The 17,536-nt window shown below is 42.8% G+C and overlaps 1 protein-coding gene across 5 annotated transcripts in view; it reads left to right on the top strand.

Moving 5' to 3' along the window:
* LOC110508648 (laminin subunit alpha-3) overlaps nt 1-17,536 on the top strand; it is a 114,074-nt gene that overhangs the window by 5,123 nt on the left and 91,415 nt on the right. For 2 of the 5 annotated variants that reach the window (XM_021589330.2, XM_021589328.2), the window contains exons 1-2: nt 2,322-2,847; nt 5,271-5,423. In XM_021589330.2, the coding sequence (XP_021445005.2) occupies nt 2,482-2,847; nt 5,271-5,423 (519 nt within the window). In that variant the 5' untranslated portion in view covers nt 2,322-2,481. Of the gene's footprint in view, nt 1-2,321; nt 2,848-5,270; nt 5,424-17,536 lie in introns of those variants that run through there. The other 3 variants (XM_021589329.2, XM_021589331.2, XM_036966140.1) reach the window with 3 other exon arrangements.

Here is a 17,536-nt window from a genome sequence, read left to right as displayed (position 1 = left end):
TGCCAAGGTACTTAAAATCAGATACCACCTGGAGCTTCTCCCCTGACACATAGACATCTGGCTCATTAGCATCTGTTGCCCTCTTTGTGAAGAACATGCAAACAGTTTTTTTTCACATTGAGATGCAAACACGAGTCACTGAGCCACTTTGTAACCTGGACCATTACAGTAGTGAGTTCTTGTGCAGCTTGTTGTTTTCTCTTTCCATGCACATATATCACTGTATCATCTGCATACATTTGAACTTCAGACCCAGTACAGACAGAAGGCAGATCATTAATGTACAGGCTGAACAGGAGGGGCCCCAGTATTGACCCTTGGGACACGCCCATATTATAGCTAAGAGTGGGCGACAGCTCATTACTCACTCTGACACACTGAGTTCTGCCTTCAAGATATGATTTCATCCATCTCAAGGCATTGGGGGAAAGATGAACTTGGACAATTTTGTGATGAGAATCTCATGGTTAACAGTATCAAAAGCCTTCCTTAGGTTCAGAAACACAGCCCCAACAATGCCCCCTTTGTCCATATTGGACTTCACATTTTCCAGAAGAAAGCAGTTGGCCGTTTCTGTGCAGTGTTTCGCTCTGAAGCCAAACTGCATGGAGTGTAATGTGAAGGGGCTGTTGTTGAGGTGGGAAATCAGTTATTATGCTACACACTTGTCAACAACCTTTGACACCACAGGTAGTATACTAATGAGCCTGTAGTTACTCACGTCAGCAGGGTCGCCTGATTTAAAGATGGCCGTTATTATGGCCGACTTCCATACCCTTGGAAACACCCCGAGACCAATAGATGTGTTGGTGACCTTAGTAATGGGGCCAATGAGTGACTCTTTGTAGTTTATAAGAAAGGTAGAAAGAAAGGAGTCCAGCCCAAACACATCTTTGGTTTTAGAGTTCTTCAGTGAGTTAATCACCTTGTTCACCTTTGACTCAGAAACCTCCCTTATGATGAAGACAGGTTGAGCGTCATTTACTAGCACTGAGCCCAAGAAACCAGTGGAGTGGTTCTGTGTCAGTACCCTGACAGAGTCAATAAAGTAGGAATTGAAGGCTTTTGATTCTTAAGTATATTAAAAACCAAATACTTTTAGACTTACTCAAGTACTATTTTACTGGGTGACTTTCACTTTTACTTGAGTCATTTTCTATTAAGGTATCTTTACTTTTACTCAAGTATTACAATTGGGTACTTTTACCACCACTGGTAGTAAGTACATAATATCATTTTTTATTTTACCCTTATTTTACCAGATCTACTGGTGTGAGGTCATCAACAGCAACAGGATTAAACACAGCGAGTGTCCTGATCTAGAACATGATATAGAAGCTCCTGTTGCCCTGGGATGTCAGGGATGTGACACTGCAGCAGTGCTGTATGTTTTGTGCTTGGGAGTGCTGTAAATCCCCCTCTTGTGAGACTCTTGATGTAGATTGATGTAGATCTCCACAAGGTGTCGCTCTAGGACCAGTGTTTTGTGATAACGATGGGTAGACTACTGCCTGTCCTGTAGTCTGGGTAATACAGTTAGTGAATATTGTACTTGCAAAGAATAGTCCACAAAGGTGGGAGCAGATAGGACATATTATCTAAATAGCACATTATTTCTGTTGCCCAATTGAATAGATGAGCCACATTTGTAATTTGACTAATTCGGTAGAGGATATAATCTGTTGATAATCCACTATGTTCGGACCCTGCACATATTCACTAAACCTGGCACTGGAAATAGCAAAGGTATGCAGGAGAAGGGAGTGTGTCTCTGGATGAATCTGGGTTGGGTGTGGCTCAGTACGGCAGTCTGTTTTTAGATGGGATTGATGGATGTTTTTTTTTAACATTGCCAGTTACATTCCAGTTTTTCTCTCTGTCAATAATTGTTCATGCAGTCTATTTTATTTGAAGCAAATCAAATCAAGACTCAGTGGTTCCCTGCAACTTTCATATAACTGTTTTGCATTAGGCCACTATAATTAGACTATACAATCTCACATTTTATTGTGAAACAAATCAGTGGTCAGTTGAAGGTTGGCCATGATTCAGGAATCACAATGATTGGTTAACGACCGCTGTATTTTGAAATAATTGTACACAAAAAAATATCTGTGAGCTGGTGTCAAAACTTTGTCTCCAAAAATGTCTAGTGAAATATTTTCTTGCGTTACTGATACTTTTTCTACTTTGGCTTGAACGTGATTTAATACGGGATAATTTATAGAGAGACCTTGGCCCCAAATCAAGTAGAGCCTAGGCTATAACTCACTGGTGACACCCAATGACTGTATTGACACTTGATACGGCCCCGGGTGGCAGAGTTTGATTAGGGAGAAACCGGAGCAAGTGCTTATTTCACGAGGGAACATGTAGAGGGGAAGCACATAGACAGAGGCAACAGCAGCAGCAGAGACACAAGTGAAACTTTTACATCAGCACACTTGAACCGCGCCAGGCTCAAGGGGACTGGATTGTTTTATGCGTGGAGATTGCGTATTATTCCACGGGGATCTAGATAACTTGAACTGCGAGTTGCAATTCTATTTGAGCATCTACAGAGATTATAGAGGTGAAAGGAACATGGCGAGGGGGGTGAAGAGAGCTCACCCTGTTGCTTTATTATTTACTTTGATGCTCTTATTTTGGCGGGACGTTTACGCGCAGGTGTCTTTTAACGAAATAACCGGGTTTAGTTTGAGCCCCCCGTACTTCAACCTCGCGGAGGGGTCACGGATATCCGCCACCGCAACTTGCGGTGAAGATGAAGCAGGGAGACCGAGATCTGATTTGTACTGTAAACTTGTCGGAGGACCTACCTTTGGACTTCCTAGTCAAACGATACAGGTAATGAGTGAACGACATTTTCGGTTTCATTATTTGTTGTTTAATTTTTAAACGCTTCGATCGCCACCTTTCTGCCTTTAATAATAATGTTTACCGTTGAAATGTTTGTTTTAGCTACGCAAAAGGTTGGCTGGCATGAGTGCATGCGTAAAAGACACATGTAGCCTATTAATGTGCACGTCTTAATAGCATTGTTCTGAAGACATAACATGGACAGATACCAACAGAAACACAACCCATAGCACAGAATAAATCGTATTTGTATTATTCAATCAAAGTAAGGAAGTTGTTTCCTTGCATGCAAGTGATTTTCTTGTGATTTTTTTCGTCCCATACATACATATGTTCCCACGTGAAATACCATATTTACAGTTAAACTGGTATAACAGTTGAGTGGTCCTCCATGCTTCCTTGCTTTTGCAGCCCGGTTCCAGAATGAGTCACTATAGCCCCCATGGGGAACAGTGGCAATTCTGCCTGCTCTGACCAAGTTGTCCACCTGCCAGAAATAGTTTTCACCATTGTGTTTAACTCCTGAGCTCTCCAATGAGAATGCCCTCTCAACAGTATACTTGCCCCTTCAGGAGTTTCAATACCTTTGGAACACGAAGAGGTTTTAAAACCTACACAAAGAAGGACCCCAATAGGCCTATATATTGCTTGCTATCATTAATGTATATCTGGAAATTGGTTTACTGTATTTCCAGATATCGCTATTACCATTGTTGCTACAATTCAAATCAGATCAAATTTTCTTATTCACATGCGCCGAATACAACAGGTGTAGACTTTACAGTGAAATGCTTACTTACAAGCTTCTAACCAACAATGCAGTTTAAAAAATATTAATAATAATATGAAATAAAAGTAACAAGTAGTTAAATAGCAGTAGTAAAGTAACAATAGCAAGACTATATACAGGGGGTACCGGTACAGAGTCGATGTGTGGGGGCACCGGTTAGTTGAGGTAATTGAGGTAGTATGTAGGTAGAGTTATTAAAGTGACTATGCATAGATAATAACAGAGAGCAGCGTAAGAGAAGGGGAAGGGAGGGCAATGCAAATAGTCTGGGTAGCCATTTGATTAGATGTTCAGGAGTCTTATGGCTTGGGGGTAGAAGCTGTTTAGAAGCCTCTTGGACCTAGACTTGGCGCTCCAGTACTGCTTGCAGTGCGGTAGCAGAGAGAACAGTTTGACTAGGGTGGTTGGAGTCTTTGAGAATTTTTAGGGCCTTCCTCTGACACCGCCTGGTATAGAGGTCCTGGATGGCAGGAAGCTTGGCCCCAGTGATGTACTGGGCCGTACACACTACCCTCTGCAGTGCCTTGTTGTTGGAGGCCGAACAGTTGCCGTACCAGGCAGTGATGCAACCAGATGCTCTCGATGGTTGAACCTTTTAAGGATCTGAGGACCTATGCCAAATCAGTCTCCTGAGGGGGAATAGGTTTTGTTGTGCCCTCTTCACGACTGTCTTGGTGTGCTTGGACCATGTTAGTTTGTTGGTGATGTGGACACCAAGGAACTTGAAGCTTTCAACCTGCTCCACTACAGCCCCATCGATGAGAATGGAGGCATGCTCGGTCCTCATGTTCCTGTAGTCCACAATCATCTCCTTTGTCTTGATCACGTTGAGGGAGAGGTTGTTGTCCTGGCACCACACGGCCAGGTCTCTGACCTCCTCCCTATAGGCTGTCTTGTCGTTGATCAGGCCTACCACTGTTGTGTCATCTGCAAACTTAATGATGGTATTGGAGTCGTGCCTGGCCGTGCAGTCATGAGTGAACAGGGAGTACAGGAGGGGACTGAGAACGCACCCCTGAGGGGCCCCTGTGTTGAGGATCAGTGTGGCGGATGTGTTGTTAGCTACCCTTACCACCTGGGGCGGCCACTCTGGAAGTCCAGGATCCAGTTGCAGAGGGAGGTGTTTAGTCCCAGGGTTCTTAGCTTATTGATGAGCTTTGAGGGTACCATGGTGTTGAACGCTGAGCTGTAGTCAATAAACAGCATTCTCACATAGGTGTTCCTTTTGTCTCGTTTAAGGAAGAAAAAAAAGCTGCCAGTTTGTGGTGAGTAATCGCTGTTCTGATGTCCAGAATTTATTTTTGGTCATAAGAGACGGTAGCAGCAACATTATGTACAAGATGTAATTTTTATTTTTTTTACAAGCAACGCAAAAAAAACTATAAAAACACAATAGGTTAGGAGCAGGTAAAACGTCAGCCATCTTCTCCGGTGCCGCCTTCTTGATGCATGTGATTACTTGCACGGTCTGCAAATGTGTGACTGTGGCTTATTCATTCTCTTGAATACGAGTTTACTATGCACTGAATGTGTGGCTTTGTGTTGGTGGGACTCTATTTATATGTGGTTATATGTGTTTTGGGCTCAGAGTAACACCATTTCATTGGCCCTTACCCTGCAGGGACAGTATTGTGACAGATGCAACTCCAATGAGCCAAACAAGGCCCACCCGGTGAGTAACGCCATCGATGGCACTGAGCGCTGGTGGCAGAGCCCGCCTCTCTCCAGGGGGCCTATGTACAACGAGGTGAACGTCACTTTGGACCTGGGACAGGTGAGTGATCCAAACCTGGAGGGCTTTCATTGATTCCATCCTACTCAGCCAAGTGCTATACCTTCACGGTGGCTGTTGTTGAGAGTATGAAATAAAACAGTGGGATGTCACAGGGTGAATATAGCCAAGCCTCTAAGTTTTCCTTGTCTGAGACAGACAGGCAGCGCTAGTCATGTGAGTGATGTCCCGCATCTGGCTGCGTGCCAGGAATCAGCCTCAGATCATGCCCCTGTGGCTAGGGGATATGCATCTATTATGACCCGTGGCTGCAGTGGGGGCTGCTGTGGGAGTTTGGCTCACAGCCCATGAAATAGCACCATATGCTCAATTATCCAGTGAAGGGAAAGAGGGTGGGATTCTGTCCAGGGATTAGGGATCAGAGGGATGTTAAATATCTGGGGGGGGGGGGGGGGGTCTGGGTGGAGTGGATGAAGAGGGTTCAGAGCTGGACCCTTTGTGATTGAGAAACAGGTTTCGTCTGCGGATCAGGGGTCGGCATCAAGTGGAGATCCATAGAAAGTAAATCTTTCTAAAAGTGAGGACCACACCATGTTCCCTAGGAGGACTGTGGGAAGAAGAGAATGGGTGACGGTTGCAGATTCTCCCATCTCTGTTTTTAGCTGGGCTGAACTAAGCTGAACGGAGCAGAGGGGCTGTGAGAAAGGATAAATATAGTACCTGCTCAGCTCGTGGCGGCTTGAGGGACGTCTGAGTTTAAGACATGGTAATGCTCTGTTTATATGTACTCAGGGAAAGCGCCATTACTGCATTAAGGCGTACTATAGAGTATGAGGCTGAAGTATTCTCTGAAACTACCAACCACATGCCTCCCCCTCTCCCTTTGGCCCGCCCAGCCTATCAAACAGCTACTGTGATCCAGTGAGGCTCCAGACCAAGCTCACCTGGCCCCACCCCCCTTATGTCATCCATTTGTTTTTACCCCCCCCCCCCCCAAAGCTTTTGTCAATGCCAAGAATGTGTATATGAGGCTGTGTGGGCTTTCATTAGAAAGTGTGCAGGTTTATTGGAGTGTTACCTTCCACGGTTGTTATTTCACAAATTGGATCAGACTGATTTGGCAGCATTGACCTGAGTCTTATCAATTCAATGCAAGGCAATCAAATCAGACTAGATTGGCTGCCAATAGCTAATTGGTTAAACTGCATAGATATTATGCTCTGCACACGATGATCCTACCTTCTAGATGCAGAGAAACACAGCGAAACTGAAAAACAAACTTAAAGCAGTCTATCAGTCCACGATACAAGGGAAATACTGTATCCCATAGAATGATTAAGTTTGGTAAAGTAGTACAATGTTATTAACCCTCTGTGTATGCAATCTTGTGTAGGCCATGTCTTCTTATCAGAGGTGTGTGTAGATAAGGAAGGATGTTGTCGATGCCTCTGAAATAATTCAGTCAACCACACTTCCGTGTGCTTTCAGCACAGATGTCTGTCAAATAGTGTTGGTTCCTACAACCCTTTGATGATTTTACAGTCATAACAAAGCATTTGTCAAAATAATTTAATGTGGAGGTCAGGTTTATGTCAGACTAACTTGCCACATGCTTGGTCACACCCTTTCCCCGTTAACACAATCTATGCCTACTCCTACTCAGGTTTCTTTCATGCTTGGGAGGAATTTCTCTGATTCATCTTCCCCAATAGAAACAGTCCAAAGCCTTTGTAGATTCTGTTAATGCAACGAACAGATGATGCGGTCACTGAAATTTGTAAGGGCTGAATCCAGTTGAATGGTTTTTGTGGTCTCTTCTAAGACTAATACAGGTGCCTCCCTCCCTCTCTCTGCCAGTCTTATCTCTAGCTCTGCCAGGGGATATATTAGATAATGGCACCATCATTGTTCATGTTAAATCGGACCGGTTCAAAGAGAAGCCGGGTGGTTTTTGAAGTGGCCATTTCCGACGGTTCTGTAAAGTGCACGTTTTGAAGCAGCACCAATCCGTCAAGGGCTGATTCCCGCTTTTGTGGAACATTGAATGATAACTTCTCTGTGCTATAAATGATAACCGATTTCCTTTGTGGATTAACATGGCGTGTTTAGAACAGGAAACAGTCCGAATTAGCCGGGAACTTTGTATTAGACAAAATATGTATTTGTATGTACATGTCCTAAATCTCAGGCAGTCAGTCCATGTGAAGGAGTTTACAACTCCCTGGGGTGGAGCTCCTTGTGCAAATCAACCCAACCACACCTCTGCTGGATCATGTTGCCTGAAGCGAGCAGCTCTCACACCTAAGTAGCAGGCTAGCCGCCTGCCTGTGTTATCTTGTGGGCTTTTGACCTGTGACCCGTGACAAAGCCGGCCATAAGTCAGGAGATGACCTTGAACTCCCTCATACTACGGCGGGATCCAGGGTGTAGGGGGACTTCTTTGTGTACTCTACAGTAACTGGACATAGTGGTGGGTGTTGCCTCAGGCAATTTGTCTCCAGGGCATTGGAGCAGTTCACCCAGAAAGAAAGTCAACACATTGATTAGAGGCTTCTGCTGTGAGTTTCTTGATGTTATCCAATATCCTACATATGTGTTGAGATGTGTATATTTTATTTTACTAGAGACACACATTTTATTAATTACCTTAGAAATTCTAACTATTCAAAAAAGTTATAAGCGGCAAAGTTCAAATAGTTTTGCGTTTTCATATTTATTTCTATTCGTTTTCAGACCTGATTATCTAGTTTTTATTTACACTGAACAAAAATATAAACGCAACATTTAAAGTGTTTAATGAGCTTAAATAAAAGATCCCCGAAATGTTCCTTAAAAAATAAAGAAGCTTATTTCGCTCTCAAATTTTGTGCACATATTTGTTTACATCTCTGTTTCAGTGAGCATGTCTCCTTTGCCAAGATAATCCACCCACCTGACAGGTGTGGCATATCAAGAAGCTCATTAAACAGCATGATCATTACACAGGTGCACCTTGTGCTGGGGACAACAAAAGGCCACTCTAAAATGTACAGTTTTGTCACACAACACAATGCCACAGATGTCCCAAGTTTTGAGGGAGCGGGCAATTGGCACGCTGACTGCAGGAATGTCCACCAGAACTGTTGCCAGATCATTTAATGTTAATTTCTCAACCATAAGCTGCCTCCAACATCGTTTTATAGAATTTGGCTGTACGTCCAACCGGCCTCACAACTGCAGATCATGTGTAACGACGCCAGACCAGGACCTCCACATCCTGCTTCTTCACCTGCGGGATTGTCTGAGACAAGCCACCTGGACAGCTGATGAAACTGTGGGTTTGCACAACCAAAGAATTTCTCCACAAACTGTCAGAAACCGTCTCAGTGAAGCTTATCTGTGGGCTCGTCGTCCTCACCAGGGCCTTGATCTGACTGCAGTTCGGCGTCGTAACCATCTTCAGTGGGAAAATGCTCACCTTCAATAGCCACTGGGATGCTGGAGAAGTGTGCTCTTCACAGATGAATCCCAGTTTCAACTGCACCGGGCAGATGGCAGACTGATGTCAACATTGTGCACAGAGTGCCCCATGGTGGCAGTGGGGTCATTTGTATTTATTATGGATCCCCATTAGTTCCTGCCAAGGCAGCATCTACTCTTCCTGAGGTCCAGCAAAATTAAGGCAGTTCTACATCTTTTTAAACATTACAATACATTCGCAACAGATTTCACAACATATTAGTGTGTGCCCTCAGGCCCCTACTCTACTGCCACATATCTACAACACAAAATGTGTACGTGTGTATCGTGTGTTTGTATGCATGTGTCTGTGCCTATGTTTGTGTTGCTTCACAGTCCCTGCTGTTCTATAAGGTGTATTTTTATCTGTTTTTTAAATATAATTGTACTGCTTGCATGAGTTACTTGATGTGGAATAGAGTTCAATGTAGTACTGTGCACCTCCTATAGTCTGTTCTGGACTTGGGGACTGTGAAGAGACCTCTAGTGGCATGTCTTGTGGGGTATGCATGGGGGTCCGAGCTGTGCGCCAGTATTTACAGACAGTTCGGTGCATTCAACATGTGAATACCCCTCACAAATACAAGTAGTGATAAAGTCGATCTCTCCTCCACTTTGAGCAGGATAGATTGACATGCATATTATTAATGTTAGCTCTCTGTGTTCATCCAAGCGCCAGCCGTGCTGCCGGGTTCTGAACCAATTGCAATTTTCCTAAGTCCTAAAAGACTGCTGAACCGTTCAATGCCACAATTTAGGGAGGGCAGAGGGCCAGATATTATGGGGAGTTTTTTGGTGTCAACTAGTGACCCAATCAGTTCTTTAAAATACATATTAGGCTGTTCTGAGCTGCCCTTCATAATGTAATTCGGCCCCACATGAACCATGACAGTATCAGCCCCTGATGACTGACTCAGAGCCTCGGGAAACAGCCTGGAAATATCCTGAACTTTTGCCCCAGGAAAACCCGAAGTCTTTGCCCCAGGTACAGATATATGCCTCACTATCACAATTAGAGGTCGACCCATTATGATTTTTCAACGATGATACCGATTATTGGAGGACCAAAAAAAATGCGATACCGATTTAAAAAATCTATATATATAGATATTTGTAATAATGACAATTACAACAATATTGAATTAACACTTATTTTAACTTAATATAATACATCAATAAAATCAATTTAGTCTCAAGTAAATAATGAAACATGTTCAATTTGGTTAAAATAATGCAAAAACAAAGTGTTGGAGAAGAAAGTAAAAGTGCAATATGTGCCATGTAAAAAAAGCTAACATTTAAGTTCCTTGCTCAGAACATGTGAAAACTGGTGGTTCCTTTTAACATGAGTCTTCAATATTCCCAGGTAAGAAGTTTTAGGTTGTAGTTATTACAGGATGATTTCTCTCTATACCATTTGTATTTCATATACCTTTGACTACTGGATATTCTAATAGGTACTTCAGTTTGCCAGCCTAATCTCGGGAGTTGATAGGCTTGAAGTCATAAACAGTGCAATGCTTTTACGCATTGTGAAGAGCTGCTGGCAAAACGCAGTAAAGTGCTGTTTGAATGAATGCTTACGAGCCTGCTGCTGCCTACCACCGCTCAGTCAGACTGCTCTATCAAATCATAGACTTAATTATAATATAATGACATAGCCTTAGGTCATTAATATGGTCAAATCCGGAAACTATCATTTCGAAAACAAAACATTTGTTCTGTCAGTGAAATATGGAACCGTTCTGTATTTTATCTAACGGGTGGCATCCATATGTCTAAATATTGCTGTTACATTGCACAACCTTCAATGCTATGTCATATTTATGTACAATTCTGGCAAATTAATTACAGTCTTTGTTAGGAAGAAACAGTTCGCAACGAGCCAGGCGGCCCAAACTGCTGCATATACCCTGACTCTGTTGCACAGAATGCAAGAGAAGTGACACAATTTCCCTAGTTAAAAGAAATTCATGTTAGCAGGCAATATTAACTAAGTATGCAGGTTTAAAAATATATACTTGTGTATTGATTTTAAGAAAGGCATTGATGTTCATAGTTAGGTACACATTGGTTCAACGACAGTGCTTTCTTCACGAATGTGCTTGTTAAATCACCCGTTTGTCGAAGTAGGCTATGATTCAATGATAAATTAACAGGCACCGCATAGATTATATGCAACGCAGGACAAGCTATATAAACTAGTAATATCATCAACCATGTGTAGTTAACTAGTGATTATGTTAAGATTGATTGTTTTTTATAAGATACGTTTAATGCTAGCTAGCACCTGACCTTGGCTCCTTGCTGCACTCACATAACAGGTAGTCAGCCTGCCATGCAGTCTCCTCGTGGAGTGCAATGTAATCGGCCATGATCGGTGTCCAAAAATGCCGATTACCGATTTTTATGAAAACTTGAAATCGGCCCCAATTAATCGGCTATTCTGATTAATCGTTCGACCTCTAATCACAATAGCCGGAATTATCCTGTGTCTCAAAGCTGATTTGGAGGCCAGAGCCACAGAACTCACCTGAGAAGAGGGCTGCTGAGATGCCGGCTGCGTGCAGGACACAACAGCCAAAGGGACAGAGCTCTGATCCAGAGAGCCCGGCCCAGCAGAGGGGTGGTACAGGCTGTGCCCAAGCAGTTGATTGACTAGGAAAGGGTCAGGTAGCTAGAGGGACATCCACAGCCACGGAGGGAACACCCAAGTCCCCGGCAGAAGATAGCTGGTACAGGGCAGGCATAAGCTACGGACCATGAACACAATTGCATTTTATCGATGGCAGTTTGAATGCACAGAGATACCGTGACAAGATCCTGAGGTCCATTGTCGTGCCATTCATCCGCCGCCATCACCTCATGTTTCAGCATGATAATGCACGGCCCCATGTCGCAAGGATCTGCACACAATTTCTGGAAGCTGAAAATGTCAGTTCTTCCATGGCCTTCATACTCAACAGACATGTCACTCATTGAGCTTGTTTGGGATGCTCTGGATCGACGTGTACAACAGCGTATTCCAGTTCCCACCAATGTCCAGCAACTTCACACAACCATTGAAGAGGAGTGGAACAACATTCCACAGGCCACAATCAACAACCTGAACTCTATGCGAAGGAGATGTCACGCTACATGAGGCAAATGGTGGTCACACCAGATACTGACTGGTTTTCTGATCCACACCTCTACTTTAATTTTTTTTTATCTATGACCAACAGATGCATATGTTTTCCTAGTCATGTGAAATCCATAGATTAGGGCCTAATGAATATATTTCCTTAAATGCACTGTAACTAGGGTTGCACATTTTGGGGAATATTCAGAGGTGGAAACTTTCCATGGGAATTAATGGGAATATGGGAATTAACAGAAATATATGCAAATTAATATTAATACCATTTAAATGTAAATGTTTTTTGCATTGGATATATTTACCATATCATTGTAAGTCGGGAAGCAAGTTCAGGGAGTGAGTGTTTTTAATAAATAAACGCAACTAAATACAAAACAAGAAACACAAACAACGCACAGACATGACACTGGAACAGATACAGCAACAATGACGCCTGGGGAAGAAACCAAAGGGAGTGACATATAAATCAAGAAGGTAATCAGGAGGTGATGGAGTCCAGGTGAGTGTCATTATGTGCGTACCGCTGGTGACAGGTGTGCGCCATAACGAGCAGCCTGGTGACCTAGAGGGCGGAGAGGGAGCACACGTGACAGTATCCCCTCCCCGGCGCGCGGCCACATCCACAGGACGCCGACCAAGATGACGATCCCGGGGATCAGGAGCGGACTGGTCAATCAATCAAATGTATTTATATAGCCCCTCTTTCATCAGCTGATGTCACAAAGTGCTGTACAGAAACCCAGCCTAAAACCCCAAATAGCAAGCAATGCAGGTGTAGAAGCACCTGCATCGGTCACCTCTGTTCTGGTGCGGGAATCTGTCAATCCGGCTGAGGTGCTGGAGCATGACGACCTAGAGCGCTAGAGAGAGAGCATACTTGACAGTACCCCCACCCCGGCGCATTCGGCTCCAGCCGCAGGACGGCCAACCAAAGAGATGCTCCCGGGGATCCGGAGTGGAACGGTCGCCAGAAGCCTGATGAACCGGCTGAGGCGTGAGAGCCTGATGAGACGGCTGAGACCTCCCCGGTTGCCTCGGTTGAGGCACGGGAACCTGTTCACCAGCTGAGGCATGGGAGCCTATCGATCCCCCTGAGGTATGGAAATCCGTCGGGCCAGCTGAGGCAGGGGAACCCGACTAACCTAAATCCTTGTTCATGATTCATTTTAGTATTAGTTTCAGTTTTCATATTAGTTTAAGTTTTAGTTTACTATAATAACCTTGGTGGGTGCTATCCACTGAATGGGCACTAATTGGTTTGTGTGAAGTTCTCATTGAACCCTGTTGCCGTTGATTGCCGTTTCAGGGGGATAGGATTTTTTGTGTGATATTTGGGGGTTGTTTTTTTATGTCATACAGTATGATCATGTACAACACTGATGTGAGGTGGGCTACGATTGGCTAGGTGAGAAGTACTCATGGCTCTGAATGGTGAGCGTGGGCATCTGACTGGAGAGTGTTGTGTTCTGTGAAGTCTCTGATAGGTGGGTGTTTGCTCTGATAGGTGAGTTGTAATGCTGGGTGTCAGGTACTTATTCCTTACTCTGTGAGGTTTGATAATGAGTGTGTGGTACCTGTTGCTGGATGGCTGAGTGTCTTGATGATGAGAAAACACTAAATCTGGAGCTGTGCTAGTTTAGGATGACAGCATTTCTGAAACCTGCTTGTAGTGGTTCATTTATTATGAGTTATATTATCTATATGTCAGTCATGTTATCTTTTTTTTCAGCAGAAGAATTCCTGTGGAACTTAATCCGCTCTCTCTATCTTCAGGCCCTGCTGCTTCCCACTTAAGTTTTGTCTGAATGTTTTATGCTGAGCTGCTGCCCACTTTTGTCCTGGAATCGATAGTAGGCTGTATTGTGTGCCATCCTTTCTGTGCTCTGCTCTCAGATGTTCACAAACAGTTGGTTCTTTTCAAGGCTTTTTCTGAAAGTGACTTGACCTTTTCTTCTAAGTGGGTACATGGATTGAGGAGGTGCGGTGAATTGGGCAGACTGTGTAGAAAATACCCCCCCCCCCCACACACACACACACACTAGGGCTGGGTGATATTGCCCAAATGTGATGGTATTTTATGCTTTTTAATAATAAAAGTTCTCAATTTGCTTTATAAGTAGTGTGTGATCCTAGGGTGGACACACATACATTCTAAGTGATTTCAATGGGTCTTTCTCCATTCTGATTGTTTTATACTGTTCAATTAAACTTCAACCCCAAAAAAGTCATAATTTTCTGCACTGAGATCATTTCTACACTGCCACATAGGGCTACACGATATGGGCGGGCAAGCAATCTGGGCCTTATTTTTAGCCAAATGTTGCAATTTGACTTGCAATCGCAAGCAAAACACTTGGGTTAACTGTTGGAATCATGGAAAGAAAATGTATATTCTAATTATATAGTTAGAATATAATAGTGGGCACTTTTAATACAGTGCGGTTTGACATGACATTGAATGAAAATGCCAGGGAGGAGTTATTGTGACAGAGTAGGAACTAAAGTGTTGATAGGTGTTTCCTAGGGGACAATAATATTTGGCTACATTTAATGTTTTCTCTTAGCTAACATATTCTTGCTTTGCGTTTACCTCTTTAATTTAGAAGATACTGTTGCACAAACAACATGCTAATTTAGGTCTACACCATCACTGGTATTATCAGGCTGTATAGCTAATTATGCTTTCTCTTACTCAGTACATTTATTAGCTAACTAGTGATTAGCATTAGCGGCTAACAAGATTTAGGAACAACTTGCTTAGAAAATACAAACTAGCTGTTTGCAGATGTAAAAAACACAAGCTAATAGTGTAACTATAGAATGTTAGTAGATTTATATTAAGGAGCAAAGTGACAACTGCATCGATGTCATCAACATTGTTGCATGTGTTACATAGACCATACAGACTGAACGCAAGTGTCTCGTGGTCGAGGAAAAACAAATGCGCTCCTTGAGTGGCAGGAGCCGGAGCCAGGGCTAGGTCTGTGTGGAGAGGGAGATAGTGGCAAGAGTGGAGAGAGATGACTCAAGTAGCGAAGTAAACTATCCAAATGGACGTTACACACTGCGTATCACATTTAACAAACCAAACATTCAAATACCGTTATAGAAGGTAAAAACCCAAACCAGTCTGTGCATCAATACCGGTATATAGCAAAATACGGTATACTGCCCTGCCCTGCACTAGCACACACACAAAGACCCCCAGCTTCATAATGAATTCGCTATCCCCGCCCCACCCTGAATACCTACATACCTTTCATGACATCTGAATATGATCCAGTAAAATATGATTACCTGTGTATCTGGGCCTGTGTTTGTCTGTTCAAGGTGCAAATGCCTCCTAATGTGATGCAGTAGCAAACAGCTAAAGCTAACAGTCAATATTAGAGGTTGACCGATTAATCGGAATGGCCGATTAATTAGGGCCCATTTCAAGTTTTCAGAACAATCGGAAATCGGTATTTTTGGACAACGATTTGGCCAATTTTTATTCATTTATTTATTTAAATGTATTTTTTTTACACCTTTATTTAACTAGGCAAGTCAGTTAAGAACACATTCTTATTTTCAATAATGGCCTAGGAAATAGTCCTATAAATACTATAACTACAACCTAAAACCTCTTACCTTGGAATATTGAAGTCTCACGTTAAAAGGAACCACCAGCTTTCATATGTTCCTTAACTTACCTCATTTGTACTCACTGTATATAGACTTTTTGTTGTATTTTGTTCTACTGTATTATTGACTGTATGTTTTGTTTATTCCATGTGTAACTGTGTTGTTGTATGTGTCGAATTGCTACGCTTTATCTTGGCCAGGTCGCAGTTGCAAATGAGAACTTGTTCTCAACTAGCCTACCTGGTTAAATAAAGGTGAAATAAAAATGTTCTCATGTTCTGAGCAAGGAACTTAAACATTAGCTTTTTTACATAGCACATATTGCACTTTTACTTTCTTCTCCAACACTTTGTTTTGCATTATTTAAACCAAATTGAACATGTTTCATTATTTATTTGAGGCTAAATTGATTTTTATTGATGTATTAAATTAAGTTAAAATAAGTGTTCATTCAGTATTGTTGTAATTGACATTATTACAAATACATTTTTTTTTAATCGGCCAATTAATCGGTATCGACTTTTTTTGGGGGTCCGCCAATAATCGGTATCGGCATTGAAAAATCATAATCGGTCTACCTCTAGTCAATATGATACATCTACAGTAATAAAATGTATTGCCCAGAGGAATGTGCTATATAGCATGTATGCGTATAACAGTATTATCTTATGTTTTTGCTGTCTATTTCCCTGACCTCCCTGGCACTGATTCAGCATGCATGGATCAACAGCATAACGTCTCAAGCAGGCCCTGAAAAGGACCAGGTGCTTATCAAACCACAGAAAATACTTTTATGCACAAGTGCTGTATCATATTTGGAATGGATTCACATATTTCTAATGGAAACACATGGAATCAATATTATTTCACCACTTTTTCAAATACAGTGTAATCATTATTTGGTTCTTAACAATGTACATTTGTCAGTGTTGACTGTATAGCTGGCTTACTCTAACTCTTGGGACACGTTTGGCTTCCTAGCTGTTGCTGTGGTGATGAGGGAGGTGATGTAAGAAGCTGTGTTTAGCCAGTCGGCTCTGCTTGGCGGTGTGCTGGGTGGTGGGGTGCCCGGCCAGCTCCAGCCAGGTGTCTGGCGCTCATATTTACAGCCCTGTTCCCCACTCCCTCGCAGGGCAGGCAGACAGCCCACACAGCCTGGTTAGCAGCCTCAGCCTGGCTTCATGTCTAGATCACGGGTCATTGTTGGACCGGAGCACCTGTCAATGCCTCCTAAACCTGGCGCTCCATTGTGGAAAAGCAGAAGGGATTTAACATAGGCTCTACCCACCTTTTCAAGGCCCGGGAGGCGATATACATAGTGCTTCATAGAAATGCTAAGTAGTCGATAAAGGTCTACTGGCGTATTGATGCACGTGTCGACGTAGATTTGTCCTAGGTGTATTTTTGATATACAGTACCAGTCAAAGGTTTGGGCACGCCTACTCATTCCAGGGTTTTTCTTTATTTTTCACTATTTTCTACATTGCAGAATAATAGTGAAGATGCCAAAACTATGAAATAACACATATGGAATCATGTAGTAACCAAAAAAGTTTTAAACAAATTAAAATATATGTTATATTTTAGATTACTCAAAGTCCCCACCCTTTGCAACAACCTCTCCCTCAATGTGAGCAAGACAAAGGAGCTGATCGTGGACTATGGGGAAAGGAGGGCCGAACTGGCCCCCATTAACGTCGACGTGCTGAAGTGGATCGAGAGTTTCAAGTTCCTTGATATCCACATAGACACCTCCCCCCCTTTGTTGTGTATTATCTATGCATAGTCATTTTACAAATGACCTTGGCTAAACTGTACCCCTGCACATTGACTCAGTATCGGTACCCAAGTCGTCATATATTTTGTTTAAATTATTTAGCATTTTGCTATTTGC

The sequence above is a fragment of the Oncorhynchus mykiss genome, chromosome 28, assembly GCF_013265735.2.
Source record: "Oncorhynchus mykiss isolate Arlee chromosome 28, USDA_OmykA_1.1, whole genome shotgun sequence".
In the NCBI taxonomy this organism is placed as follows: domain Eukaryota; kingdom Metazoa; phylum Chordata; class Actinopteri; order Salmoniformes; family Salmonidae; genus Oncorhynchus; species Oncorhynchus mykiss.
The sequence above is the reverse complement of the archived record's forward strand: the minus strand, read 5'-3'. Positions and strand labels throughout refer to the sequence as shown.